This window comes from Mastigoproctus giganteus, chromosome 9 (assembly GCF_048544385.1).
Source record: "Mastigoproctus giganteus isolate SK-2022 chromosome 9, ASM4854438v1, whole genome shotgun sequence".
NCBI lineage: Eukaryota > Metazoa > Arthropoda > Arachnida > Uropygi > Thelyphonidae > Mastigoproctus > Mastigoproctus giganteus.
The window spans coordinates 176,769,424-176,794,309 of record NC_143583.1 but is presented as its reverse complement, the minus strand read 5'-3'; the positions used below and the strand labels follow the sequence as shown (position 1 = coordinate 176,794,309).

Here is a 24,886-nt window from a genome sequence, read left to right as displayed (position 1 = left end):
CACATTACAGGCACTGTTGTTCAATTAGCAGCAATATTGCAATTCCAAAGACCATTTCCAAAGCCGTGGTGGAATTCTAAATGCACAGCAGCAAGAAAGGCTCAAAACAAGGCATTGGGGATTTTTTGCCATTACCCCACCACAGATAACTTAATAGCCTTCAAATGTGCACTGCCAAAGCATGTTACAACAGACGTCAGAATCAGAAGGAACCTTGGATCCACTTCACATAGTCCATCAAGCAGGCTTCATCACCTAAACTTGTCTGGGATAAGTCCAGAAAATGAATGGCAGATACACATCACACACACCCTTCATCGATCCTGGAGCGTAACGGATGTGCAGTTGCAGACCCAATTGCAAACACTCTTGGGGAGATATTTGCTAAAGTGTCTACCAAAACATCTTACTCCCCTGAGTTTCTGGCCCCCAAACAAAATGCTGAAAGGCAACATTCAAAGTTATCATCAAATAACTGAAGAATACAATCAGCCTTCACAGATTGGGAAATGAAAGTGGCACTATCACTATCCTGGGTGAGTGCTGTAGGGCCAGACGACATCCGTTATGAGATAGTTAAACATATTTCATCTGAATCTCTGGATCAGTTGCCCTGTTTGTATAACAGAGTCTATCTAGAAGATGAATTTCCAGACTCCTGGTATAAGGCAATCATGCTTGCCTTCCTGAAGCAAGGAAAGGATCCAAAATTGCTCTGACAAGTTGCTTGTGCAAGATCTTGGAAAGGACGGTGAATGCCCATCTCATATGGTATTTAGAAGCAGATGACCTCCTTTCCAGTGTGGTTTCCAAAGGAACAGGTCAACGCTCGACCATCTTATAAGACTGGAAACATGTATTCGAGATGCATTTCCTCAAATGCGAGCACCTGGTGTCAATTTTCTTTGATGTGAAAAAAGTGTATGACAGCTTGAAGATTTGGAATTTTAAAGTATATCTATGATCTAGGTCTTAGGAGCCATTTAACCCTTTTTATTAAAAATTTTTTACTGAACCGATCATTCCAAGTTCGTGTAGAGTCCGTCCTCTCTCGATTGTTTTGTCAAGAGGAAGGAGCCAGTACTCGCTTTTTGCTATCAAAGTTTATTATATTACTGAACAACTTCCTCCAACTGTAAACAGCACTCTTTGTTGATGACTTTACCATCTTTTCTCAGTCATGCAACATGTGGGTTATCGAAAGACTATTGCAGTATGCCATTGACCATGTCAAATCTAGTCACCTCCGTAGCCAGGTGGGAAGGAGCAGCAGTGCGTAGCACACGCTTCTTGATTAGACCGGGGTTCGAGCCCGTCACCACCAAATATGGAGGATGCGGAAAGGTCAGGGAATGACCACCGCATATCCCGGAGCAATATGGCCTTAGTTGCTAATGCTCCTAAAAACCAAAATAACAACAATAACAATGTCAAATCTTGAGCTAATGGTTTCAGGTTCTCTTCCCCCCCAGAAGACTGTCTGTGTACACTTTTGTCGCAAATGGAAACCTTCACCCTGAACCAGAACTCAAGCTCAGATAAAACATCATTCCAGTAGCACCCGAAACAAAATTCTTGAGGCTCATTTTCGATAAGAAGTTGACATTTTTACCACATATCCATCAACTACAGACAAAGTGCACAAGGGGGTTGAATCTCCTACCTGCCATCTTCCCCAATAAATGGGAAGCAGACTGCTGCACATTACTGAGCCTCTATCGTGCGCTTGTTTGTTCTAAATTAGACTATTGGTCCCAAGTGTACGCCTCGGCTAGAAATAGTGTACTACGGTGGCTAAACCCAGTTCACCACCAAGCCATCTGTGTTGCTACTGGAGCATTCAGAACATCTGTCCAGAGTTTATATGTCGAAGCAAGTGAACCACGACTACTGCTCTGGCAAAAGCAATTGTTGCTAAAATATATATATTTAAACTGAAATCCCTGCCAGACAACCCTATGTGGATTTCCGTCTTTGAGCCACGATGGGAAAATCTTTTGTAACACCTGTCGAACTGCCAACAGTCAGTTTGTTATCCACGTCCGAGAGCTGCTCAGAAAGCTGAACATTGTGATATATAAAGTTGCCCAATCACCAAGGCAACCACTTCCACCCTGGCATGCTCACTTACCATCATGCGACTTCTCCATTTAAAATTGGGGTAAGGCCATAACTCCATCTTCTCTCTACCAACAGCTCTATGCTGCCCACCAAATGGAATACCCCGACTTCTTGCCTGTCTTCACTGATGGCTCGGTCAGAGTTGTCTGAAGAAGCTGCTGCTATTTTTCCAGGTAGGACTATATCTGGGCAAATTCCCCAAGAATGCAGCATATATATAGCTGAGTTGTATGCTATAGAGTTAACCTTGGACCACATTAAAACACACAAGTACCAAAGGTGTATAGTGTACACTGACTCTAAGTACAGTCAGACTTTATCAGAGATGAGGTATAATCCTCATCCATTCCTGACCTGGCAGCAGATGCTACATTCTCTGTCTCAGTGTTCATTCAACAATCGTTTCTGTTGGATTCCAAGCCACATTGGAATCAGGGGGAATGAACTGGCAGATGCTGTGGCCAGATCATCAGAACTCCACAACAATCATTGCCTGTTAGTTCCCTGTACAGACTACAGGCAGGTGATACAATTTGCATTATTCTCCCAATGGCAACAATCTTGGCATGGGCAGGTCACAAACAACATCTATCAGTTAAAGCCTGTAATGCAACACCGCCGGTCTAGTCTGTGCATTAATTGCAGAGAAGAAGTTGTTCTATTCTAGCTAGCCTCTGCATAGGACACAGTCATCTTACGCTGCTGAGTGCAGATGACACTCCTATGTGCGAGAACAGTGGCACCATTTTAACCGAGTGTCCATGTTTTAGACACGAACGTAATTTATATTTTACTGCTTTTAATCATCTGGCTGAGCCTTATACCCGCAGTCAGATATTGTCTGACAATGACTATATGTGTTTGCTGTTTTTAGCTATTTAAATTAAGTAAATCTTTTTACTCGCATTTAAAATTTACCCTTTATTGTTATTTCTTTATTGATTATCTTTTATACTTTTTATACATATGTTATTATATATCTTAACGTGGTGACCTAATTTATTAGGTCACCACATTAAGATATATAATAACATATATACACTTACATTTTTTATATATGAAAACTTACATTTTTTATATATGACATGGTTTTGGTGCATTACAGCTTTAGTTGCTAATGTGCCAATAAAATTCAAACAACCAACCAGCAGTGTCTCAAGACTAGGTGTGTGTGCGGGGGAGATCTGATTGAGGTGTTTAAAGCCTTGAATGGATTGAGTAATCTGAATGTTAATGGTATTCTTCCACTTGCCGAGACCATGAGACCACTTGCTGAGACGACGTGGCATAAATTCAAGTTGAGAAAGGAGGATGGTTGCTGAACAGATGTGCGGAAGTTTGCCTTCAGCCAGCGAGTGGTTGATTGTTGAAACAGGCTTCCATCTGTTGTTATGGAAGTGGGTGGGTCGAAAATTTTTTTTTTTGATGCTGCTATGTAAGCTTGATTTCTTGCATCATTTGCCATTACTACTACTCTTAATCTTATGTAACATGCACAGTAGGACAGCCTGACACAGACAGTCCTATCTATATCTGGAAAAATATTTTTGATTTTTAGAATTCTAGTTGCAGTTATATGAATGCTTGATATTTTCTTATGTAATTGAAATGCTTTTTAAATTAAATTATTTATATTTTCAATTCTTATTTAAGAAATGTTTTTCATTATTTTTTTAAAAAAAAATCAGTTTTTATTAATTTGGTTAGTAAAAAATCTAGACAAAATATGAACAGCGACTTCCATTTTCATATTGATAAACTTGTGTAAAGCAGAATGATTTAAATGAATGCATGCATTACTATGTTCTGCCAATTTCACTTAATAACTCTGCATAAATAACACATATCACTTCCAAAACTACTCAAGAAAATTTTTCTGTGTTTAGCAATCCACACAGAGGAAAAGCTGCTAATCTGAAACTTGTGATTAACAGATTTTTCAGGTGAACCTATAAATCCCGGTACCACTGCTGCTGGATTAAATGCTTCAGTCAGATCACAGTGCATATGTCTTCCCAAATATTACAGTTTTCTTGAATCCAAGCCTTAAGAGAACTTTTATGCTCCCAGCTAATTGTGTTGTTCTCCTCTGCATCTATTCCAACAGATCTATATCCGGCACCTCCGTAGCCAGGTGGGCAGAAGCAGCAGTGTGTAGCACACGCTTCTTGATTAGACCGGGGTTCAAGCCCGTGACCACCAAATACGGAGGATGCGGAAAGTTCAGGGAATGACCACTGCACATCCCGGAGCAATATGACCTTAGTTGCTAATGCTCCTAATAACAAACAAGATCTATATCTTTAAAAAAATGTGGAAAGTGATTATAAAGCTATGTTCCCATTGCCTTGTAATAATCTTTTTGTTGTTGCTGGAAAAATTCCTTGATTATATAAGGGCCTTGAAAGTCATTCATTAAATGAAAATAATTTCCCCTAATTTATGGTGATCCGAGATGCATACATATATACTGTTTGTAGAAGAATAAGAGAAATTTACCTCAATATGATATGTAGAACACTTCCTATGAATACTATCCAGAAATTAAAACAAATTGTTTTAATTTCTGGATAGTATCACACGGAAGTGTTCTACGTATCATATTGAGGTAAATTTCTCTTATTCTTCTACAACTATTGATATCAACATAGAATGTATTGTGCACCATAGCTCTGTTATATACTAACATATCTATTGTAAATAATAGTAAAGGGATGGATATATGTATATATATATATAGTATATTTACATATTTATTACAATGAACTTTGATAACGATTTTTATTTTAAACGGGAAAAAAGAAACAATGTTGATTTATTTACTGGTTGAAGTTGATTGCTAAGGTTCTGAGGCTATACAAAGAAGTTGCTGGATACCTCAACTTGAAAAAAGTATCAAGTGAAATCTGCTTAGCTTGTTTCTTTATTTTATAGAGTTCTTTATAGCAACAAAGGACAGCTTGTACTTTATTTTTTAATCTTGATGTAACCTTACATGAAGATTACATTCCACATATGAGTCATCTTTGAAAATCTATTTCTAAATGTGTGGGGGCTCGCGTAAGAGTAAGTGAGCACTTGGAACAAAAATTCTCCCGTTAGAATAAGAGCATTGTTCAACAAGAATAATAATGCTTTCCTTCATCATTGTCAGCAATGGCACTAATGTTGTTAACCTCATTATCCTTCAATTCTCAGATATCCCATGGAGTGCACACAGTTATTGACCATCGGCAATGAGCAATATGGCCTTAGTTGCTAATGCTCCTAAAAACCAAATAACAACAACGACCATCGGCAAGGCTGGCAACATTACATCTCTCAGAATGTGTTCTGTGTAGTGAAAATTCATCCATATACTTAAAGGGTTCACTAGATTTTAAGCAGTAACATGAAAATTCATTAAGGGAGTGTTTGTAAAATAAGGACTAAGTATATATCATTTACAGAACCCCTGTGAACTGCCCTAGCTGTGTGCACTGCTCAGAACATTTCATATCGAACTGTACAGTTATCCCTAGATATTTTTGATTCTCCACCCAGAGTTTGAGCTACCTAAATAGCATGTTATTCAGGGATTACTGATACCCAGGTGCAGTACACTGCATTTATCAGTGTCAAACCTTAGCCCATCTGCCTAATTTTTATTCACTCTTGTCGAAGTAGTGTACCCTAACTACTGCCATTAACTATTCCACTTTTGTGTCATCAGCAAACTTAGACATCTAAACTTTATTTGCCTACATGGATTCCATGAAAAACATAGAATCTAAAGCAGATAGGCTGAATCATCAATAGATACTCAGCAGAGTGGGCTATTCGAGGCCATATCTCATGGCTTGTCATCAAAGAAATTGCTCCTTCTCTCACCTCCTTAACCAAGAAGTTTCACAAGTTGAAAATCCATATGAGCTGACCACAAAACTCATCTTTCAAATCTTGGACACTCACAAATCCATGATGGTCTTTCTTCTTGATTAAACTTAAAAAATCAGGTCAAAAAATGCCTAACTGCGCGATATTAATTATATTTTGCTACAGAAAATTTCGGATTTAACAGATCTTATTCAAACTCCAATAGATCTTTCAGTCCTACGTACAATTGGGCGAAACCCATGGAAAATCTTACTTTCAAGCCAACTCCTACTCCTGTTGCAGAAGCCACTTATGCATTTATTGTAAAACAACATCCATACCCTCCAGTGTATGCTCCTGTTGCCGGTCAGTCTCAGAAAATGTCTAAGGTGGCAGTCGAATTGCAAATCCACTCCAAGAAGTTGTCATTTCCTCTAGACAGCAGGCAGGTCATGTCGGTAGACAATGGAATCTGTCTGCCTCTAATCAGACAGGCAGACATCGACATCCTCCTTCTGTTGTGGGAACAGCTACGAACTCTATAATCCAAGCAGTCCCCAGATCACAGTGCATATTTTCGTCTTGAGACTCGAACCCCCAACTGTGATATAGAAGTAGAGCAGCACATCAGAGCTCATCTGCAAATAGAAGCAAAAGTAATAAAAATAAGTTCTAAATATGAGTCTTACAGCTCTTTCTATATTCACTGTCAGCAAACAGACTTTGATCAATTACTGAAGGACCACTTTAGCCTGTGGAAGCCATCATTCGACCTTTCTATGGATGACCTCCTCTTCTTGGTCCTAGATCATCAGCTAGTGACTTAGCTATCAAAACAAGTGAGCATGAATGACAATTTCTGTAATTTTCAGATATTCCAGAATATCCACAAAAAAGAATGTCTACAAATGATTCATCTTTTTCTTCATCCTACTTGAACTTGAATGACTAACTCTTGTGAAAATATCTTTCTTCCTTGTCACTTGCCAACAATTAAGCTAAACAACTTATGTCTTACTGCAGCATCAAAAGATGCAATTATTGTATTCTATATGAATGCTTGGAGTTTTGTAAAACATAATGACGAAATCCTCACTCAGCTAACATCATGGAATCTGCATCCATACTTGATGTTTTTACTGAGACCTGGTTCTCTCTTGAGGTTTCAACCCAAATTCCAAACTGTTCTCTCTTTCAGAGTTGCAGATATGATTCAAAAGGTGGTGGAGTTGCTATTTATATTCACAATCATCTGCAATTCTCTACCTTTCCTGTCTCAAGCTTGTGAACTCACTTTTATCAGCATTTCCTCTTTGGTGATTGGGTGTTTATACCAACCCCCCCTCAGCTTCAGTTAACATCTTCCTTGTAACTCTTGACAACACTGTCTCACTTCATGAGCAAATCCCTTAGTTTTCTGCTGATTCGAGACTTTAATATTAACATTCTTCAACGCTCTTCCTCTCAAGTTGCAAGACCTAGATGCCATTACTTCAAATGGTTTCTGTGTTCTTACTGATGGAGATATCCTGTCTAGAATGGGAGAGTCCCACAATTTCCTTCTTGACTTCACAATTCTGAAATGCTCTCTCACTTGCACAATACTCGATGCAACTACCGTAGAGCATCGATAATCCAAAATAATTGGAACTGGGGGTAGTTCAGACTTCTGATTTGTTCGGATTTTTGATCTTATCAAAAATAAAGTTCTGGAGACTAAAATAAAGGTTTATAAATAAAAACACTAGCTTTAAAATCTGAGAGCCACCTAATTTTTTGTTAAAATCCAACACTTTTTCAAAAAAAAACTATGAAGGTCCATATGTGGGTTCTCCTAAACTTTGTCTCTGTGTGAATTCGGAATATTTTTACTCGATATCCTAATTGTGCGTATTGTGTTAGTTTCAATTTCTGCTTGCCATGTTCTTTGTTTTTGATTGATGCTTATAATTTTTTACTGTTTTAGCTTTTACAACCCCAAAAAAGAATGTCAATGAACAGAAATATCAGATTACAAAGCATTATGTTTAGTTAAGCTCTATTTTTTTTTATTTATTTATTTTTTTGTTTATTTATTTTTTTTATTTTGCAACTTGTGGATAATATTCATCTTATTTTCACATATTGTTTAATTTTGTTAATTGGTAAGGGGGAAAAAGTGTAAATTTGTGCTTTATATCTTAATTTTTTTACCTGCGGATAAAAAAAAAATTTACCTGTGGATAGAATGGCCATTTAATAGAATCAAAATTCAATTCACAGATGTGATAACCAGCACTTAATGTAATTATTTTATGGCACTAACATTAAAAAATAGATAAATTGCTGGCTCATTCAGATTACTGACTTTCCAAATTATTGAATTTTGGATTTTCAACCCTCTACTGTATTTCGGATCATCGTCCCATCTTAATAATAACTGAAAATGAAGTAAATGAAGCAGAGATCATGCACCTTTTCAAATCTGTCACTCCAGATTCTCTCAGTAAGTAAGCTTTGTTACGACCTCCATCAGTCTTTGTAGGATGGGGAGCTTGCTACATGCGATACTGAAATTGTGACTAAGCATATCCTAAATAGTTAGGGAAAATGTGTCATATATCAGGATCCCAGGGAATATAAAGACCACCAGGCCCAAGAGGAAAAATGTGCCCATTCATCTCAAACAAAATTTGTAAAATGTTAAAGAAATTAATCTGCCCTTCAAAACAGCTGTAAGTTCTTTACACAAATGATTAGCTTGTCATTTATCTCATCTTGACTATTTTGACGATTTATCTGAAGTTTACTACCAAGTACCATAACAATTGGATGCAGTAATTTTCGGAATCTCGAGTCTTCCAGCAGAGAAAATGGTCTACCATTTATAGTCACTAATTCCATGCATGCATTTTTAACTATTTCTGCAGATATTTCAACCGATACGGTTTTTCTAAACACTAGAAGTAAAAAAATTTGTCATAGTAGTTAGCTGTGGAGACTATTTTTGCTTTCTTTTTTAAAACATCCTCATAATCGGTGACATGCTTTTTTTTTAAATGACTTAGTAAATTTTCTGAATGTTTTCCCTTCAAGTCCATTTTACAAACAGTACATTTACTCTTGTCCATGTCACTATTATAATGAAATTTTTTGTGGACAGGATGCCCTTTTCTGTTGCCATTCTTTGTTATCTGAGGGAAGGAAAAACAGAAATAAATATTTATTTTTAAATTGTTACAAAAATAATATTTAAGAGATACGCTAACAAGTCGTAACAACTCAATAAAGGTGAAGTATGCCAAATGTTCCAATCAAAAACTTCCAAAGTATGTACATAAAATGAACAAAAACATTATCGTTAAGGTGGGCAGGAGCAGCAGTGCGTAGCACACGCTTCTTGATTAGACCGAGGTTCGAGCCCGTGACCACCAAATACAGAGGATGCAGAAAGGTCAGGAATGAGCACCACATATCCCTGGAGCAATATGGCCTTAGTTGCTAATATTCCTAACAACCAAATAACAACAACAACCACCTTTATTTCTTAAATATTATACTGCACTTATTTATGCAGTAAATAAGAGTGCATAATCTTTGATTAGTAGCGGGGCTACATTATTGATCTTTTCTGAGCTTACCTGCCACAAAAAAAGTGATAAATACACAGATTCCCACACCTACTATTTTTCTCTAAAACTAAAAATTGAATAATAATAAATAAAAAAACAATAATAATAAATAAAAATACTGCAGAGAAGTTTTCCATTTATGTGCATAGTTATTAGAACTCTATTAATACTAAGCATGTTTAGATATACTGAAGATTCTCTATAATTCAGTGTATGAATTTCTCATCATTACAATTCAAAATATCCGAAATATAATAAAAATTCATCCGATACAAATGAGAATTTCCAGGAGTTATTATAATTTAATTAATAAGTAAAGGTTACAATAAAATAATACATATACACTTACCGAAGACGCTTAGTTTTGAGAATCCTTCCTCCAAGGCATCCACGTGTAACCTAATATCGCAGCCAAAGTGCACTCTGCCAGAGCAGAAACAGGAATGATGAACTCTTGGAACAAAACCTCATAAACGAAACATGCTAATCTTTTGAAAGAAAAATGCTAATGAGTGATTATCAGTACTATGCCCTTTCACTTCCTTATTACTGATTTGATTTGTGTAAGTGTTCTGCTGCATCGAGAGCGTCCCTTCCCACGCATCCCACTGCAGAGCTTCTATTCAAATAGCTCAGCAGGGACCCTGTGGCCCACAGGGTCGCTCTGTGACTCATTTCTTGGTCAAAGCAAAAAAACCTCTTTGGCCTACCTCTGAGATGGGCTCCTAATCTTCTTAGTAACCATTCTAGAAGCCGTGAACAATGGAAAAAGAAAGAGGAAGGAGTATATGTTTCCTATTACTGGATTTCCCCATGAAAATTTTCCAAATTTTTGTTGACCCGTAGGTCGTAGTTAATATTTGAACCAAAAACCGAACCACTTTTCCTAAAAATGTTGGTTCGGTTTGCAGTACTGAAAAAATCTGTTCAGTGTTTTCAGTTCATGCTTCAGAAAAATTGGTTCGGTTAATGAACCGTAAACCGAACCCATTTTTCTGCAAAAGGAACTGGTTTGATTTGCAACTCTGATTATCAGAATTATAAAAGAAAAATAATCAAAATAATAAAGTACAGAGCAGAACAGAATTGTAAAAAGCAGAATAATTGAATGACTTCACTAAGCGCTTTTATTCATTTAAAGGAAGGGTTTTATTAAACTGTTCTATTTGTAGTGTAATTATTTTTTAATGTGTTGGTTGATTATTGTTACACTTTTTTTTTTTGTAACAATCTCTTTAATTTTTCAAATTAACATGGATTAATTTTTGAAATGAACCACTCATTTACCATATAGAAAATGCAATATTAGTTTATTAGGTGCTTTGACCTAATTCCTAAACTTATTACAAAGGTTTCACGATCCTTACTGGATCCAGGCTTGTGTAACTAACACTACTCCATGAGCAGTCTTAGAAAGCTGGAGTGTCAAGCAATACCCATGCGGTAAAGAGTTTTTTTTTTTTTTATGAAAACCCCAAACACGAGAGGTATTAGAAGTTATAGTACTCAGTACCGTGCTTGAGTTGGAGGTTGAGAAGATGAGAGAAGATATTTGTTGGCATTAGACTTGAACTTCTATAGACTAATTTTCAGGAAAGACGTATGAAGGAAGGTTGTTCCAGAAAACGGTAGTTGAATGAAAAACGAGGAAGATGAAAAGTTGGTTCTGCAAGTTTGAAGTTGAACAGTAAATTAATGTTGGCTGGTGGCAGCACGTGTTCGGACTGTTGAAAGAGAGAGCGGCAGTTATAGAAGCCAGTTCAGAAGAACAGAGTCCATTGACATATCTGTAGAAAAGGCATGCAACAGAAACAGTACATCTATGAAACAGATAGTGGAGTGACTCTGTTAGAGATGAGTCATTAATTAACCTAACTGCCCTCTTCTGAATGGAATCTAGAAGCCCCTGAGAGAGGTTTTGGTGGCACTGCCCCAGATGTGGGAAGAATATTCCATGGTAGGGTGGATTTGCGATTTGTACAGAGTGAACAGCTGTTTGGAAGAAAAGTAACGCCGAGAGCGAAAGAGAAAACCAAGTTTTTTAGATGCAAAGGAAGCAATATTTGTAATGAGCTTGTGCTAAGAGAGATTAGAAGTTAGGGTAATCCCCAAAGGAGATATATCAACTTGCCTAGAAATCAGAGTGTCACCAAAGATAAGCATAGCAGCAGAAGAATCCTTTTTTGCAAGATATAAGACAAGACTGAGTTTTAGAAGGATTGAAATCAACTAAGTTATCCTTGCTCCACTGGAGAATTACCCAGAGATTTAAGGAATTGGTTAGTGGATATTCCAGAAGTTGAACCTGATTGAACAGGACAAGGTTTCTTAAAATGGAAAGTGGAATGCAATGTGCTATCATTGGCAAAACTAAGGATAGGATTTTCAGTTGATGGAAGAAGGTCATTAATATACAAGAGGAAAAGAGTGGGAGAAAGAACTGAACTTGGGGGACACCAGCATTAGTGGAGAAGTTAGAAGACAGAGAGCCATCTACCATCACCCTCAGTGAGCGATCAGAGAGAAAACTGAATAACCAATTAAAAAAACAGTTGGCAAACCATAAGATGGAAGCTTGTTTAGAAGACCTTTATGCCAAATACAATTGAAAGCATTTGAGATGTCTAGAGCAACTGCTTGGGTTTCACCAAACTTTTCCATTGAATTTGTCCATAAATGGGTAACATAAGCTAGAATATCACCAGTGGATCAACATTGATAGAATCCATACTGGTGATCGTCGATCGGGTGGAAGGTTTCTAGATAGTTTAAGTGGTTAATTGATTTCTCCATTACTTTAGAAAGAGTAGAAGTAATTGCAATGGGACGATAATTGGATGGGAGGGATTTGTCACTCTTTTTAGGAACTGGCTGGATAAGAGCAAATTTCTAAGCAGAAGGAAAAACACTTTTGGAATAAGAAAGTGAAAAAAGGTGGCAAAAAACAGGAGTAAGTTCAGGAGCACAGGTTTTGAGAACAAGTGGAGAAATACCAGCCGGAATCTGGAGCTTTCTTAGCATCAAGATTCGCAAAAAACTTCTGACATCCTTTTGACATAGACCACAGGAGGCATTGAATGGAGCATGTAGGGAATGGTGGGAGGTGTTTTACCAAGATCATTAACACGAGATGGAAGAAAAATGGAATGCTAGCAAGTAAGCCTTATCTTTGGCCGAAGTGACAACAGAACCATCTGGTTTTGATAGAGGTTGGGGCAGAGATGGGTAAAAGTTGCAGCCAATAGCTTTGGCAAGAGACCAGAATGCTCGGCTACTATTAGGGCAAGAAGCAAGTTTTCTACTCTTAGCCTGTTCAAAATCTAGTTTGGACTGATTAATAACTGCTTTACAATTGTTGTGAGCTTTGGTGTAGGCAGAAAATGAAACTGAAGAATTGGAAACAAGCCAATTACGATGTGCAAAATTGTTCTCCTGAATGGCCTTAGCACATTTATTGGAAAACAAAGGTTTAGATAAAAGACGAGATTTTAAAGTGGAGTGTTGGGATAAAGGATTCCATTCCTACAAGAATAATTTCACTGACACGATATGAGCAAACGTTGACATCAGAGGTTTTGAAACAGTAGTCCCACCAAGGAAAAAAAGAAAAGAAATCTTGCAGGTCATCCCATTTTGCATTCTTGTAATGCCAAACAACATGAGGTTGGGAATAGCCATGAGATAAAGGCTCCATTGCAGAAGAGACAATCGCCAACTTGTGATCTGAGTGCCTAAAGGACCACTCACTTCGACCGTGTACTTAGAAGAGTTGTTTGTGAGAAAAAGATCCAAGCGTTTTGGCTAGGAATGTCTGGTATCCTTGTAGGCGAATTAACAATCTGTACAAGGTCATTAGTAATTGAAAAAGCTTCAGTATCTCGACCAGCTGGGTTGGTGTGACTAGAAAAGGGAAGCCAGCTGGATTTATGAACGTTAAAATCACCAAGGAAAATTACCTCACTGTTTCAAAAATTAATCCATGGATAATCACCATATAATATAGCGTCATTTCCAAATTAAATTAAATATCTTTAAATTCCAAGTCTGAATAAGGCATTGTGTATAAAAATTTGAACGGATTTTTTTTTTTCCTGTTCTGATAATTTTGTAAGCTGTTTTGCCCTAATTCATAAATTGAGGAGCCATTCCAATGCCAATTCTGCATGTCCTTAAGATAAAAAAAAAAAAATCTTACCAATTTCCATCTCATATTACCAACATATACTGTGCAGATATATAAATTTGTTTGAATTTCTTAGATTTCTTTGCTGCTTTTTTTTTAATAATAGAATGTATATTGTCAGTCATTTTTGATATGGTCTTTAATTAAAAAAAATAGTAATTTCCATAATTTTAAGCATTGTTACTGCTGAAAATTATGTAAAGTATGAAACAGGACTGATTTCAGTCAGAAATGTCAATTTACTCTTGCCTTAGCATTTTCAGCTGAGAGGTAGTCTAGTGTTCCATACAAGGAGTCATGTTGATAACCTGTTATTGTGTTTAAGTCCTTAAAAAGGGATGAGTACACTGAATTTTTTTTTTTTTTCCAGGCTATACATGCAGATGTTTGAATAAATAGAATGATTGCAAGCTACACTTCAGAAATTTTTCTTCTAGCTAAAAACAAAAAAGTAATTAATTGATCTTGTGGATATAGAAAAATTTAAAGGAGGATTGAGCAAATAACTTAGATGAAATAAAAACATTTGGAAAGATACATAGCTTACTGTTAAAGAATGGAAAGTGTTTTATAGGCTTGATGCTACTTAATGCTGAGGTTGATGTGTGCAATTGATGGAACCCAACAATTCATACTTTTCACAATTGTGTTCAGAAAAGATTGAACATGAAGGTGGGTAGCATCAAAAAAAATTAACAATTTTGAATTATTTTTTTCTGATATTTCAAATTTTCACGTGCACAGAGGAATTTCAGTTTTTTTGCACAACTGGTGATGGATTCATCATTGCACTATGACACATTGTAATGTGTCAAGAAGCCTCCAACCATCCAGTTTGTCATTCTTCTTAAAGCTCTTTTTCTTTTTTTTATATTTTGTGAATTGTTTAATATTGTAATGTATAGTAGTTATTAAATTTGAAAATTACAAAAAGAGTTGCCTCACTTTCTTCATAGGGTGACTTCTGTAACCAATTCTACAGCACCAATTTTAAAAAGATTTAAAATACATAAAAAAACTTCTTTAAAATTATTAAATGTGTTCAATCCTCTTAGTACATGAATGATCCAACATCCTGGGATCATAGTCAAAAGCCCCAACCCAACTCCAGATCTGTCAAACCTTCCACGAAACCTTGAGTGACTGAAAACATTGTCAGATATTTAAAATACACTGATAAAATATATCACGTAATAAACTGCTGGGCACCTCCGTAGCCAGGTGGGCAGGAGCAGCAGTGCGTAGCACACGCTTCTTGATTAGACCAGGGTTTGAGCCCGTGACCACCAAATACGGAGGATGCAGTAAAGTCAGGGTATGACCACCGCATATCCTCAGAGCAATATGTCCTTAGTTGCTAATGCTCCTAAAAAAAAAAAAAAAATAAAATAAATAAATAAACTGCTACAGAAAAAATGTGATGATGAAAATAAATTACAATGAAATAATTTCCAAATCTTTCCTTCCCTTTTTCATTGCCATGTTTTTTATGTTTCAGTTTATTAAGTGATATATATTTTATCAGTGTATTTTAAACATCTGACAATGTTTTCAGTCAATCAAGGTTTTGCGGAGGATTTGATAGATCTGGGGTCAGATTGGGGCTTTCGACTATGATCTTGGGACATCGGATCGTTCATGTACTAAGAGGATTGAACACATTTAATAATTTTAAAGAAGTTTTTTATGTACTTTAAATCTTTTTAAAATCGGTGCTGGAGAGTTGAATATAGAAGTCACCCTATGAAGAAATGAAATATTGAGATAACTCTTTTGTAATTTTCAAATATGAATAAAACACAGGATATATTTGAGCCATTGTTGTTTTTAGATTTATAGTAGTTGTTAAAAAAAAAGTTAAGTGTTCCTTTCATTTGTTATTTTGTAGACGGTCCGTCATGGTTTTCCATACCAGCCATCTGCTATTGGTTTTGACCCAGTACAGCGTCTCTTAGCTATTGGCACTAAAAATGGATCCCTGAGGATGTATCCTTTATGCAGTATTGATCAAATTTCTGTAATGTATTAAAATTATAGTATTTTTACTGAATTGTTATGTATGCTTATATTCTTAATACATTCTATAACCATATTTATGGTCTACAAAAATCAATGCTATTTATAATAAATACAGCAAACCCCCGCTATTCGCGGTATCTGTTTTCGCGTATTCGCGATCGCCGATTTAATATAAAATGAAACCTGAAAAAATGTGAATTTTAAAGCGCCGTGAACATTTTCCGCCAAAGAAAAACATGGGCGTGGCTAAAATTATCTTTCCCGGTCAAAACAGCGCTCAGTGGGTGGGGGGAGAGGGGTGAAAAAATCGCGAGCGTGGATGTTTCTCGGTAATCCTTGTTCAGTATGTGTTAGTCATGGAAGGTTTCGTCGTTTGCTTTTAATTTATATGCTTATAAACTGAATAAATTTATCAATTTATAAATTGAGATGCTTACAAAAATGATAAATCTACCGTTTTGCAGTGTAAAACAGACTTTTTCGAGTGTGTTAACGGAAGAAAGTGACTTTATTGTGGACAAGTTCTTTCTAACCCCTACAAAAATATGTCTACGAATAAAAAGAGAAATGTGGAAATATCAAAGAAGGTGATAACATTAGCGAATAAAATTGAGTTATTAGACAAAATTTCTAATGGTGAAAGTGTCTCCTCAGTAGCAAAACATTATAAAATCAATGAGTCAACGGTACGATCAATCAAGAAATCGGAAGAAAAAATCCGGCGTAGTGTCCGTGAAAACGCGCTAATTGTTTCAAAAATTTGCTCTGTAACTCGTGATGTTAAATTAGAAAAAATGGAAAAGGCTTTAAATCTGTGGATAGAAGACCGAACTCGAAATAAAATTCCGTTAAGTTCACTCATCATTCGCGAAAAGGCAAAACTCCTCTATCAACACTTTAGCGAAACTGGTGATAGCACTGGCGGGATGTTTTTTTTTTTGCTAGCAAAGGCGCTGGTTTGAAATTTCTAATAAATATTACATTTAATATTAAATTGTTTCTTATTTTCATTTCGATGCTATATGCTTGCATTTCACTATGTACTGTCTATGTACATAGTCATATTATGAAGGTACATATAATACATACATAGACAAAATTTTAGACTAGTTTTTCTTATATATTTCATACTTTGGAACGGAACCCCTTTATTACTATGGGAGCCATAACTCAGTATTCGCGTTTTCGGTATTCGCGAATTTCTCAGGAACATAACCCCCGCGAATAGCGGGGGTTTACTGTATAGCCAAAATCGTAAGGCACTATGTAATCATATCGGAGGTTATTGTATAAATAGCTTAGTATTTAGTAATAAATATAACTCATAAAAACTTAAAAAATATACATTAGTAAATTGGCAATTGGATTAGATATAGAAGTTATATTTTTGGTTATACAGAGAACACATATGCATGCTGTTTAATGAGATATTTCATTTATTATGGTGGACAAAACGTATGATTGTTTGAAAAGTTTCTACCTTACCATTTATTTTGTTATTTGAAAATATAATGATATAGTAATAATATTCACCGTATAGTGCAAGAAAACCACACACTTTTGCTGCACTGGCAATAAAAAAAAAATAAATAAATAAAAAAAAACAACCAAGTAGATAAAACACAAATTATATGCTTTCTCTCCTCACACAGGTAAGTATCCAGTTGATCTTTAAATTTATTCAAACTATCAGCCTCGACTACCTACGAGAGAAACTTGTTCCAGCTATCAATGACTCACTGGCTAAAAGAAAATTTTCTACAAACTAATCTAAACCTCAAGCCCTGTAATTTTAAGCTCATAACGGAAATACTTTTTTAGAGATGTAAATTGTACAGTTGGAAATGTAAATAAACCAATTTTAAATTGGCAGCAGTCTGTGAGCACGATCCTAGATGAACTGTTTCCTAGTGAGCAAGATGTCCAGTTGTCTGAAGATCGATTAATACTCCACAATATCATAAAATTTTCTGTTATTTATAAATATGACTTAAATGATCCAGAGCAAAAATCAATTGCATAATTTAACATATGCTCCTGTTGCATTGATCTCAATCGCATATTATGTTCGAATTAATATTGATTGAGATCGGTGAGCAGTACCATACTGTACCGTGAGAATTGCTTAAATTTTAGCCGGACGGTCAGTTAAATTCACTGGGCGGTGCGCCCATTTGATAAGTCCTGGGGAGAACACTGGGTTGTTTGAGCAAGGTGCCTTTCTCCAGGCATGGAAAGTGGCTGATTTGTGGCTGATAATAAAAAATCCTGATAAATTGTCGAGTGAGCCTGGTTCATATCGTCCCATAGCTCTGTTACCAGTTATGGCAAAACCTTATGAAAGGTTGTGCATTAGCCAGCCGATGATTAGGTATGAACAAAGAAATGTATCCTCTGATAGCCAGTATGGCTATAAGAAAGGAAAATCAGAGGGTGCCATAACTAGAATGGTTATGGCACCCTCTTGAACATATGGCACCATATGTTCAAGAGTATGAGGGGTGATATGTGCTTAGCTTATTTGTAGACTTTCACGGCACATCTGTCATGCTTTGGTGGGGAGGCATATTGTCAAGAATAAGAGCAGTAGGGATCTCTGATAAACTGTGTAATGTTTTTAGAGATTACTTTAGTAATAGAAGTATTATTGTGAGAACTAATTCCACATAGATCTAGAATGTTTGGAAAGAGGATACCATCAAGGCTCGGTGATTGGGCTTCATGCATGGTCTATAGTTTTGGACAAGGTTCCGAGTCGACACCACATTGGAATTAATTTAATAGCGTATGCCGATGATCTGCTTATTCTTGTATATGGGACTGAAAGATCAAACTTGAAGATTGTGCTTCAGAGGCATTAAATTACTTAATATTGTGGGCAGATTCATAGAAGTTGAAAATTCCAAAAGCAAAGTCAGTGCATGCCCTATTAAAGGGAAGAGTAAGTTTGAATAGAAGTCTGCTTGTACATGCTCAAAGAGTTGTATTTAAATATGAGATCATAGTCAAGTACTTGGGAATGAGTGTGGGATAGTGGATGAGCTTTAATCTGCATGTCGAATACAGTAATACCCCGACTTACGCTACCCCCGACTTACGCGAACTCGGAGTTACGCGGTTCTTGATTTTTTTCGTTTGGCAACGCTGCCGCAAACTATCTTCAAGGTCGTTTTTCATATGTTATCGATATACGGTACGACGGCGGAGAATGAGAGCGAAAGATGAACAAAATTCAACTTTGCTGCTTTTATGTGTTTTATATCAGTGAAGGGGAAACACATTTCACCATAATAACGTAAAAACCAACACAATTCCAGCTATCGGTATAATCGCAAATGCAATTAGATCGAGTTTACTACCAGTTTAAAACAGATTTCACTAGCAGAAACGCAACTGGATTTTTATTGTTTTATGGTAGTAACCCCTAGAAATGTGAGGTGTTAATAGTGTATCTCTGCCTTTATGGTGTTGTTTATTCAGTTGCTACATGCGCGCAGCTTTGTTTATGCCCATTATCACTTGTGCTTCTGTGGCTTAGCTGAATAGTATAACTAACACGATTGTTAAAAAGTACTTATTTCAAACACAAACGTTTGCTTTCCTTTGCACAACCATGGCTTGTTCAAATGAAGCAATGCAAGTGATTTCAGAAAGGCTTACTGTGGATCTTCAAGTAATACTGACTGCATTAATGTACTGCACTAGAAAAAACATCAGCTGTTTTCAGTCCACTGCAGGGTGAAGGCCTCTCCAGCAACTTCCCAATTTCTTCTGTTTTGTGCAGTGCTCTTCCATTTACTACCCACAAACTCGTGAATTTCATCCGTCCATCTCGGTTGTTTTCTTTTAGCTCTTGGGTACCATTCTGTTATTTTCTTAGTTCATCTGTCATCATGTCTTCGAGCTATGTGTCCTGCCCAAGTCCATTTCAGTTCTTTAGTTTTGATAAGAATGTCCTTTACTCGTGTTTGCTACCTAATCCATGTGTTTCTCTTCTTATCCAATAGTCTGATTCCTAATATAATTTGTTCCATTCTTCGTTCATTATTGGGTCATTATTTTACTTTTCAGACAAATTGGGGTATTGCTCCTCAGTATGTGACTATATTTTCTGAATACTATCCATCCAAAATTTATTCTTCTCTTGACTTTCAGCCATTTATCATTATTACAGCTAATGACTTGTCCCAGATAAGTATATGAATCCACCTTTTCGATTACTGCTCCTTCAATGATCATATCCCTTTCTGTGGCATACTTGTTCATCATTACTTTTGTTTTAGCCATATTCATCTTTAATCTGAAATCCTTACAAACTTGCATAACTGATTAAGATTTTCCTCTAATTTTTTGGGATCATGGCTTATGATCACAATGTCATCTGCATATCGTAAATGGTTTAGATACTGTCCATTCACATTGACTGTGACCAGTCTAAACTGGTCTTCTGCGACCAGTCTAATCTTCTGAAAGCTTCCTCAAGAGCAGCAGTAAACAACTTTGGAGATATTGTGTTTCCTTGTCAAACTTCTTTCTCAATTTTAAATTTGCTACTGTCTTTGTCTAGTCTAATAAAGGAGGTAGCTTTCTCATGTATTTTCTTCAAAATCAATACATGGGGTATCTATGCCTTATCTTTCCAGTGCTTGAAACATTGCCTTATGCTGTACATAGTCAGTTGCCTTTTTATAATCCACAAATGCCAGTTCTTTTGAATATAAAACACCATTATACACCAGGCATAATGGTGTTTTATATTCAGAATAAGTGTTCTTTCTAATCTGTTAGTAATGACCCTTGTGAACAACTTGTAGATGTGGGATAACAAGCTAATTGGTGTTCACAAATGTCATTATGCAGCAAAAAAGCCTTTCTTAAGCAGCAAAACTGATTGAATTATTGCACTCCTTAGGTGTCACACCTTTTCTAATGCATTTTGTGAAGAGTCTTGCCAGTTTCTGTGTTATGTCTCTTCCTCCCAGTCTTCTGCTATTTGAATTATGCCTTCTCTGCTATTTATAAGTACACCATCACTATTCTTCAGTTTGTTTCAGTATCATATGTCTTTCTGTATTGCTGTTTATGGCTGCTGATATAAGTCCTTTGTTTACCCTTAATACATGTTCTACTTTTCTTGTGTTAAATCTTCTTATGTCCTCTTTGGGTCTCTTTCTAATGGCTTTGCATAACTCAGTATACTCAGTTTTATCCTTGTCAGTGTTTACCTTGATCTTCGTTTGTCATCTTCGGTTCATCATGGCAAGTGTTTCTTGACTAATTTTTTCTTTTTTTGGGCTTTATCACTTTCAGGAAGTTGTACTATTCCTCGTCGATATCTTGATCCTGAACAGTCTGCAAAAATTCCAAATTGTTCTTAAGTTTCAGTACATACTGCTTTTTATCCTGTTCTCGTATGTTATGTTATGTTAAAGACCTTCATGTTATTTACCTGAGTCAGATTTTTCCTTCCTTTCTTTTCTTACATCTATATCAAGTGTGCATCTTACCATTCTGTGATCACTTCCAACATTTACCTTGTTCAGAACTGTAACATCGTTCACGATATATCTGTATACTGTATACAGGCCTGGAGGCCTCATTTTAAGGAGGAGGTAGAGTTGTTGGAACGAGTACAGAGAAGGGCAACAAGATTAGTGAATGGAACAAAGGGTTGCTCTTACGAAGAAAGGCTTAAGTTTTGGAAATTACAGTGTCTGGAGGCCAGGCACCTGCGAGGTGATCTGATTGAGGTGTATAAAGCCTTAACAGAAGGCAAAAGAATTGCTTCTGTTAAAGGCAATTCTTTATAAATTGAGTTAAGTTGAGGTTCTGTGAGAGTGCAGGGCTTGCTTGGTCTAAATCCTACTTGTTCAGAAATTAAGATCTTGTTGATTTCAGGTTGGATTCTATTAAGGATAAGGTGCTCATAGATATTGAAGAGACTGCATAGAAGGGAAATGAGGTTATGGCTCTAAACGTTATCCAGCATTTTGCCAGGTGTAAGGAAAGCATCAATGCTTTCATGGTGCCAGATCTTTGGAATTGTTAAGGTCCTTAGGCAGGACCTTAACAATTCCAAAGGACCCATAATGTAGCTTTTGGGTCAAAGTCAAAGTTCATTGCAGACATCCAACCCAGCTGCTTTGCCTATTCTATGTATTTTAAAGACCTTGTTCAGCTCACATAGTGCGCCTCCATAGACAGGTGGGAAGGAGCAGCAGTGCATAGCACACGCTTCTTGATTAGACCGGGGTTCGAGACCATCACCACCAAATACGGAGGATGTGGAAAGGTCAGGGAATGACCACCGCATATCCCGGAGCAATATGGTCTTAGTTGCTAATGCTCCTAAAAAAACAAATAACAAATACAGCTCACATAGTGTGAAATTGTCTAAAATTTTGGGATTCTTCCAGAAGTGTATGGTGTTTTTACCAGGATGTAGTTTGATTGGAGTTTTGCCGTTCATTAGTATCTTGTGGTCGACTTCATTAGCTATAATTTCAGGCTGTTCAATGGCTTCTGTATGGTCTTTACTATTCTGTGGATATGGTTCTGTGCCTCTCTGCTGCTGTTCGTCCTGTCTCTGCTGGTTATTGTGTTGATCCATTTCTCGCATTGTGCTTTGCAGATGACATAGTGTACTGATGTGGGATTTGTTTAAAGATATAATTGCCATCAGGGGTTAAGGGAAGAGTTTTGCCTTCCGTAAAGGTGACTACAGTGGTCTCAGACAGTTTTTAAATTCTGTAAAGTGGGACCAACTGATGTAACCAACAGCAAATTCTACGTAGGAAGCATTCAAGGAACTAATTGTGGAAGCTACTAGGCTTTTCATACCGATTAAGAAATATTGTTCAATGTTTATGCCTAAATGGATGTCAGATTAACTAATGAGACTTGTGACAGAGAAGAAAAATGCATGGGATGCATATAAATTATCAAGCGACTCAGAAGCCTATGGCAGATATAAGCTAGTCTGTAATCAGGTCACAAAGGAGGTTAGGCAGGCGAAGGCAGATTACGAGAAATCTTTGGCAAAAGATGCTAAGAAAAACAGCAAAGATTTCTTTACTTATATAAACGCGAAAAGGAAGGGGATGAATCTGATTGGTCCACTTGATATCGATGGTTCGACTGTTGATGATCCTGCTCAAATAGCAAACAAACTGAATGAGTATTTTGCATCTACATTTACACATGAGGAGTTATTAAGGTTTGAAAATGGCAGAAGGTTATCAAATTGTAGCAGGGTGCTTAATGATTTTGTAATAACTGAGAGCAAAGTGGAGGAGAAATTGTTGAAGTTAAACATAAGAAAAGCACCTGGGGTGGATGGGATCTATCCAGTTATATTAAAGGAGGCGGCAAAGCAACTAAGCAAACCCTTAGCCATAATTATGAGAGCATCCTTGGGGACTCAGGGGAGGTCCCCACAGACTAGTGATGTGCAAATGTGTTCCCAATTCACAAAGGGGATCGAAGGGTGACACGAGTAATTACAGACCAGTTAGTTTAACTTCTGTTCCGAGTAAAATAATGGAGTCACTGGTTAAAGATGCATTGCAGGATCATCTAGACAAGACTGCAGCAATAATTCAGACACAGCATGGGTTTGTTAAGGGAAAGTCTTGTCTGACAAATTTGATTGGATATTATGATGTGGTTCCAAAGGAACTGGATGCAAAAAATAATTTTGATATCATATATTTGGATTTCAGGAAAGCTTTTGACACTGTTGCGCATGGAAGACTTTTGTACAAATTGGAGCAGAATGGTATTAAGGGTAAGTTGCTACAATGGATAAAAGGATGGTTGAGTGGGAGAAGACAGAGGGTGGTAATTAATGGGTGCTGCTCTTCGTGGATTAATGTTATTAGTGGAGTCCCACAGGGTTTGGTGTTGGGTCCTCTGTTGTTTTGTATATTTATCAATGATATTGATGAAGATATATCAGGCTTAGTGTCGAAGTTTGCAGATGATACAAAGGTTGGCAGGGTTGTTAATGACAGTAATGGCAGTGTGCTACCGCAACAGGATCTAGATAATTTGGGCAGATGGGCTAAGAAGTGGCAACTGAAGTTTAACATTGACAAATGCAATGTACTGCATATGGGTAGAAGTAACCCCAGAGAAACGTACCAACTGTGTGGTACTACACTTAATGTGGTAGAAAATGAAAAAGACCTGGGAGTAATTGTGCAGTCAGATATGAAGTTTTCTGAGCAATGCAGACAGGCTGCCAGGGCACGTCATGGGGTTTTGTCAATGATATATAGGAATTTTGCTAGCAGGGAAAAGGAGGTGATTGTCCCTCTGTATAAGGCAATGGACAGGCTATGCCTTGAGTACTGCATACAAGTCTGGAGGCCTCATTTTAGGAAGGATGTAGATTTGCTTGAGCGTGTACAGAGAAGGGCAGCAAGATTGGTGAGGGGAATGAAGGGATCATCTTACTAAGAGAGGCTTAAGTTCTGTAAATTGCAGTGGCTGGAAACTAGGCACCTGCGCTGTGATCTGATTGAGGTGTATAAGGCCTTGAATGGGTTGAGCACGCTGATTTCTGATGGGATCCTTCCACTTGTTCAGATTACGAACCTAAGCGGGCATGAATTCAAATTAAGAAAAGACAGATGTTGAATAGATATGCAGAAATTTGCCTTTAGCCAGCGGGTGGTTAATTATTGCTGGAACAAACTTTCATCTGTCGTTGTGGAAGTTGATAGGTTAAATAAATTTAAGGAGGAACTGGACAGGCATTTGGAGGGAATGGTGTGATTTTTTTTTTTTTTTTTTTCCTTTTTTGCCTGATGCTCTATAAGCTCATTCACTTGCTGTCTTGCATCACATGCTGCTACTACTACTACTACTACTACTATAACCCCATTTCCACCTTCCACTTTTGAAGAACAGAGTTAACTTGGGGTTTGGGATTAAGTTGAAGGAGAATCATTGGCCCATCTTTCTACACACACACTCTCCTCCACCTTCATCTGTTGATTCATAGTTCTAGGAAATGTTTCTACTATTGAAGTTTCCAACGACAATCTTTGCAGGGTTGGGATCTCGACTTGAATTCATTGAATTTAAATTTAAC

The 24,886-nt window shown here is 36.9% G+C and overlaps 1 protein-coding gene across 5 annotated transcripts in view; it reads left to right on the top strand.

Moving 5' to 3' along the window:
• LOC150080903 (syntaxin-binding protein 5-like) overlaps positions 1-24,886 on the top strand; it is a 795,970-nt gene that overhangs the window by 50,062 nt on the left and 721,022 nt on the right. For all 5 annotated transcript variants that reach the window (XM_090381037.1, XM_090381035.1, XM_090381034.1 and 2 more), the window contains exon 2: positions 15,659-15,756. In XM_090381037.1, coding sequence (XP_090237163.1) covers positions 15,659-15,756 — 98 coding nt within the window. The remainder of the gene's footprint in view (positions 1-15,658; positions 15,757-24,886) is intronic.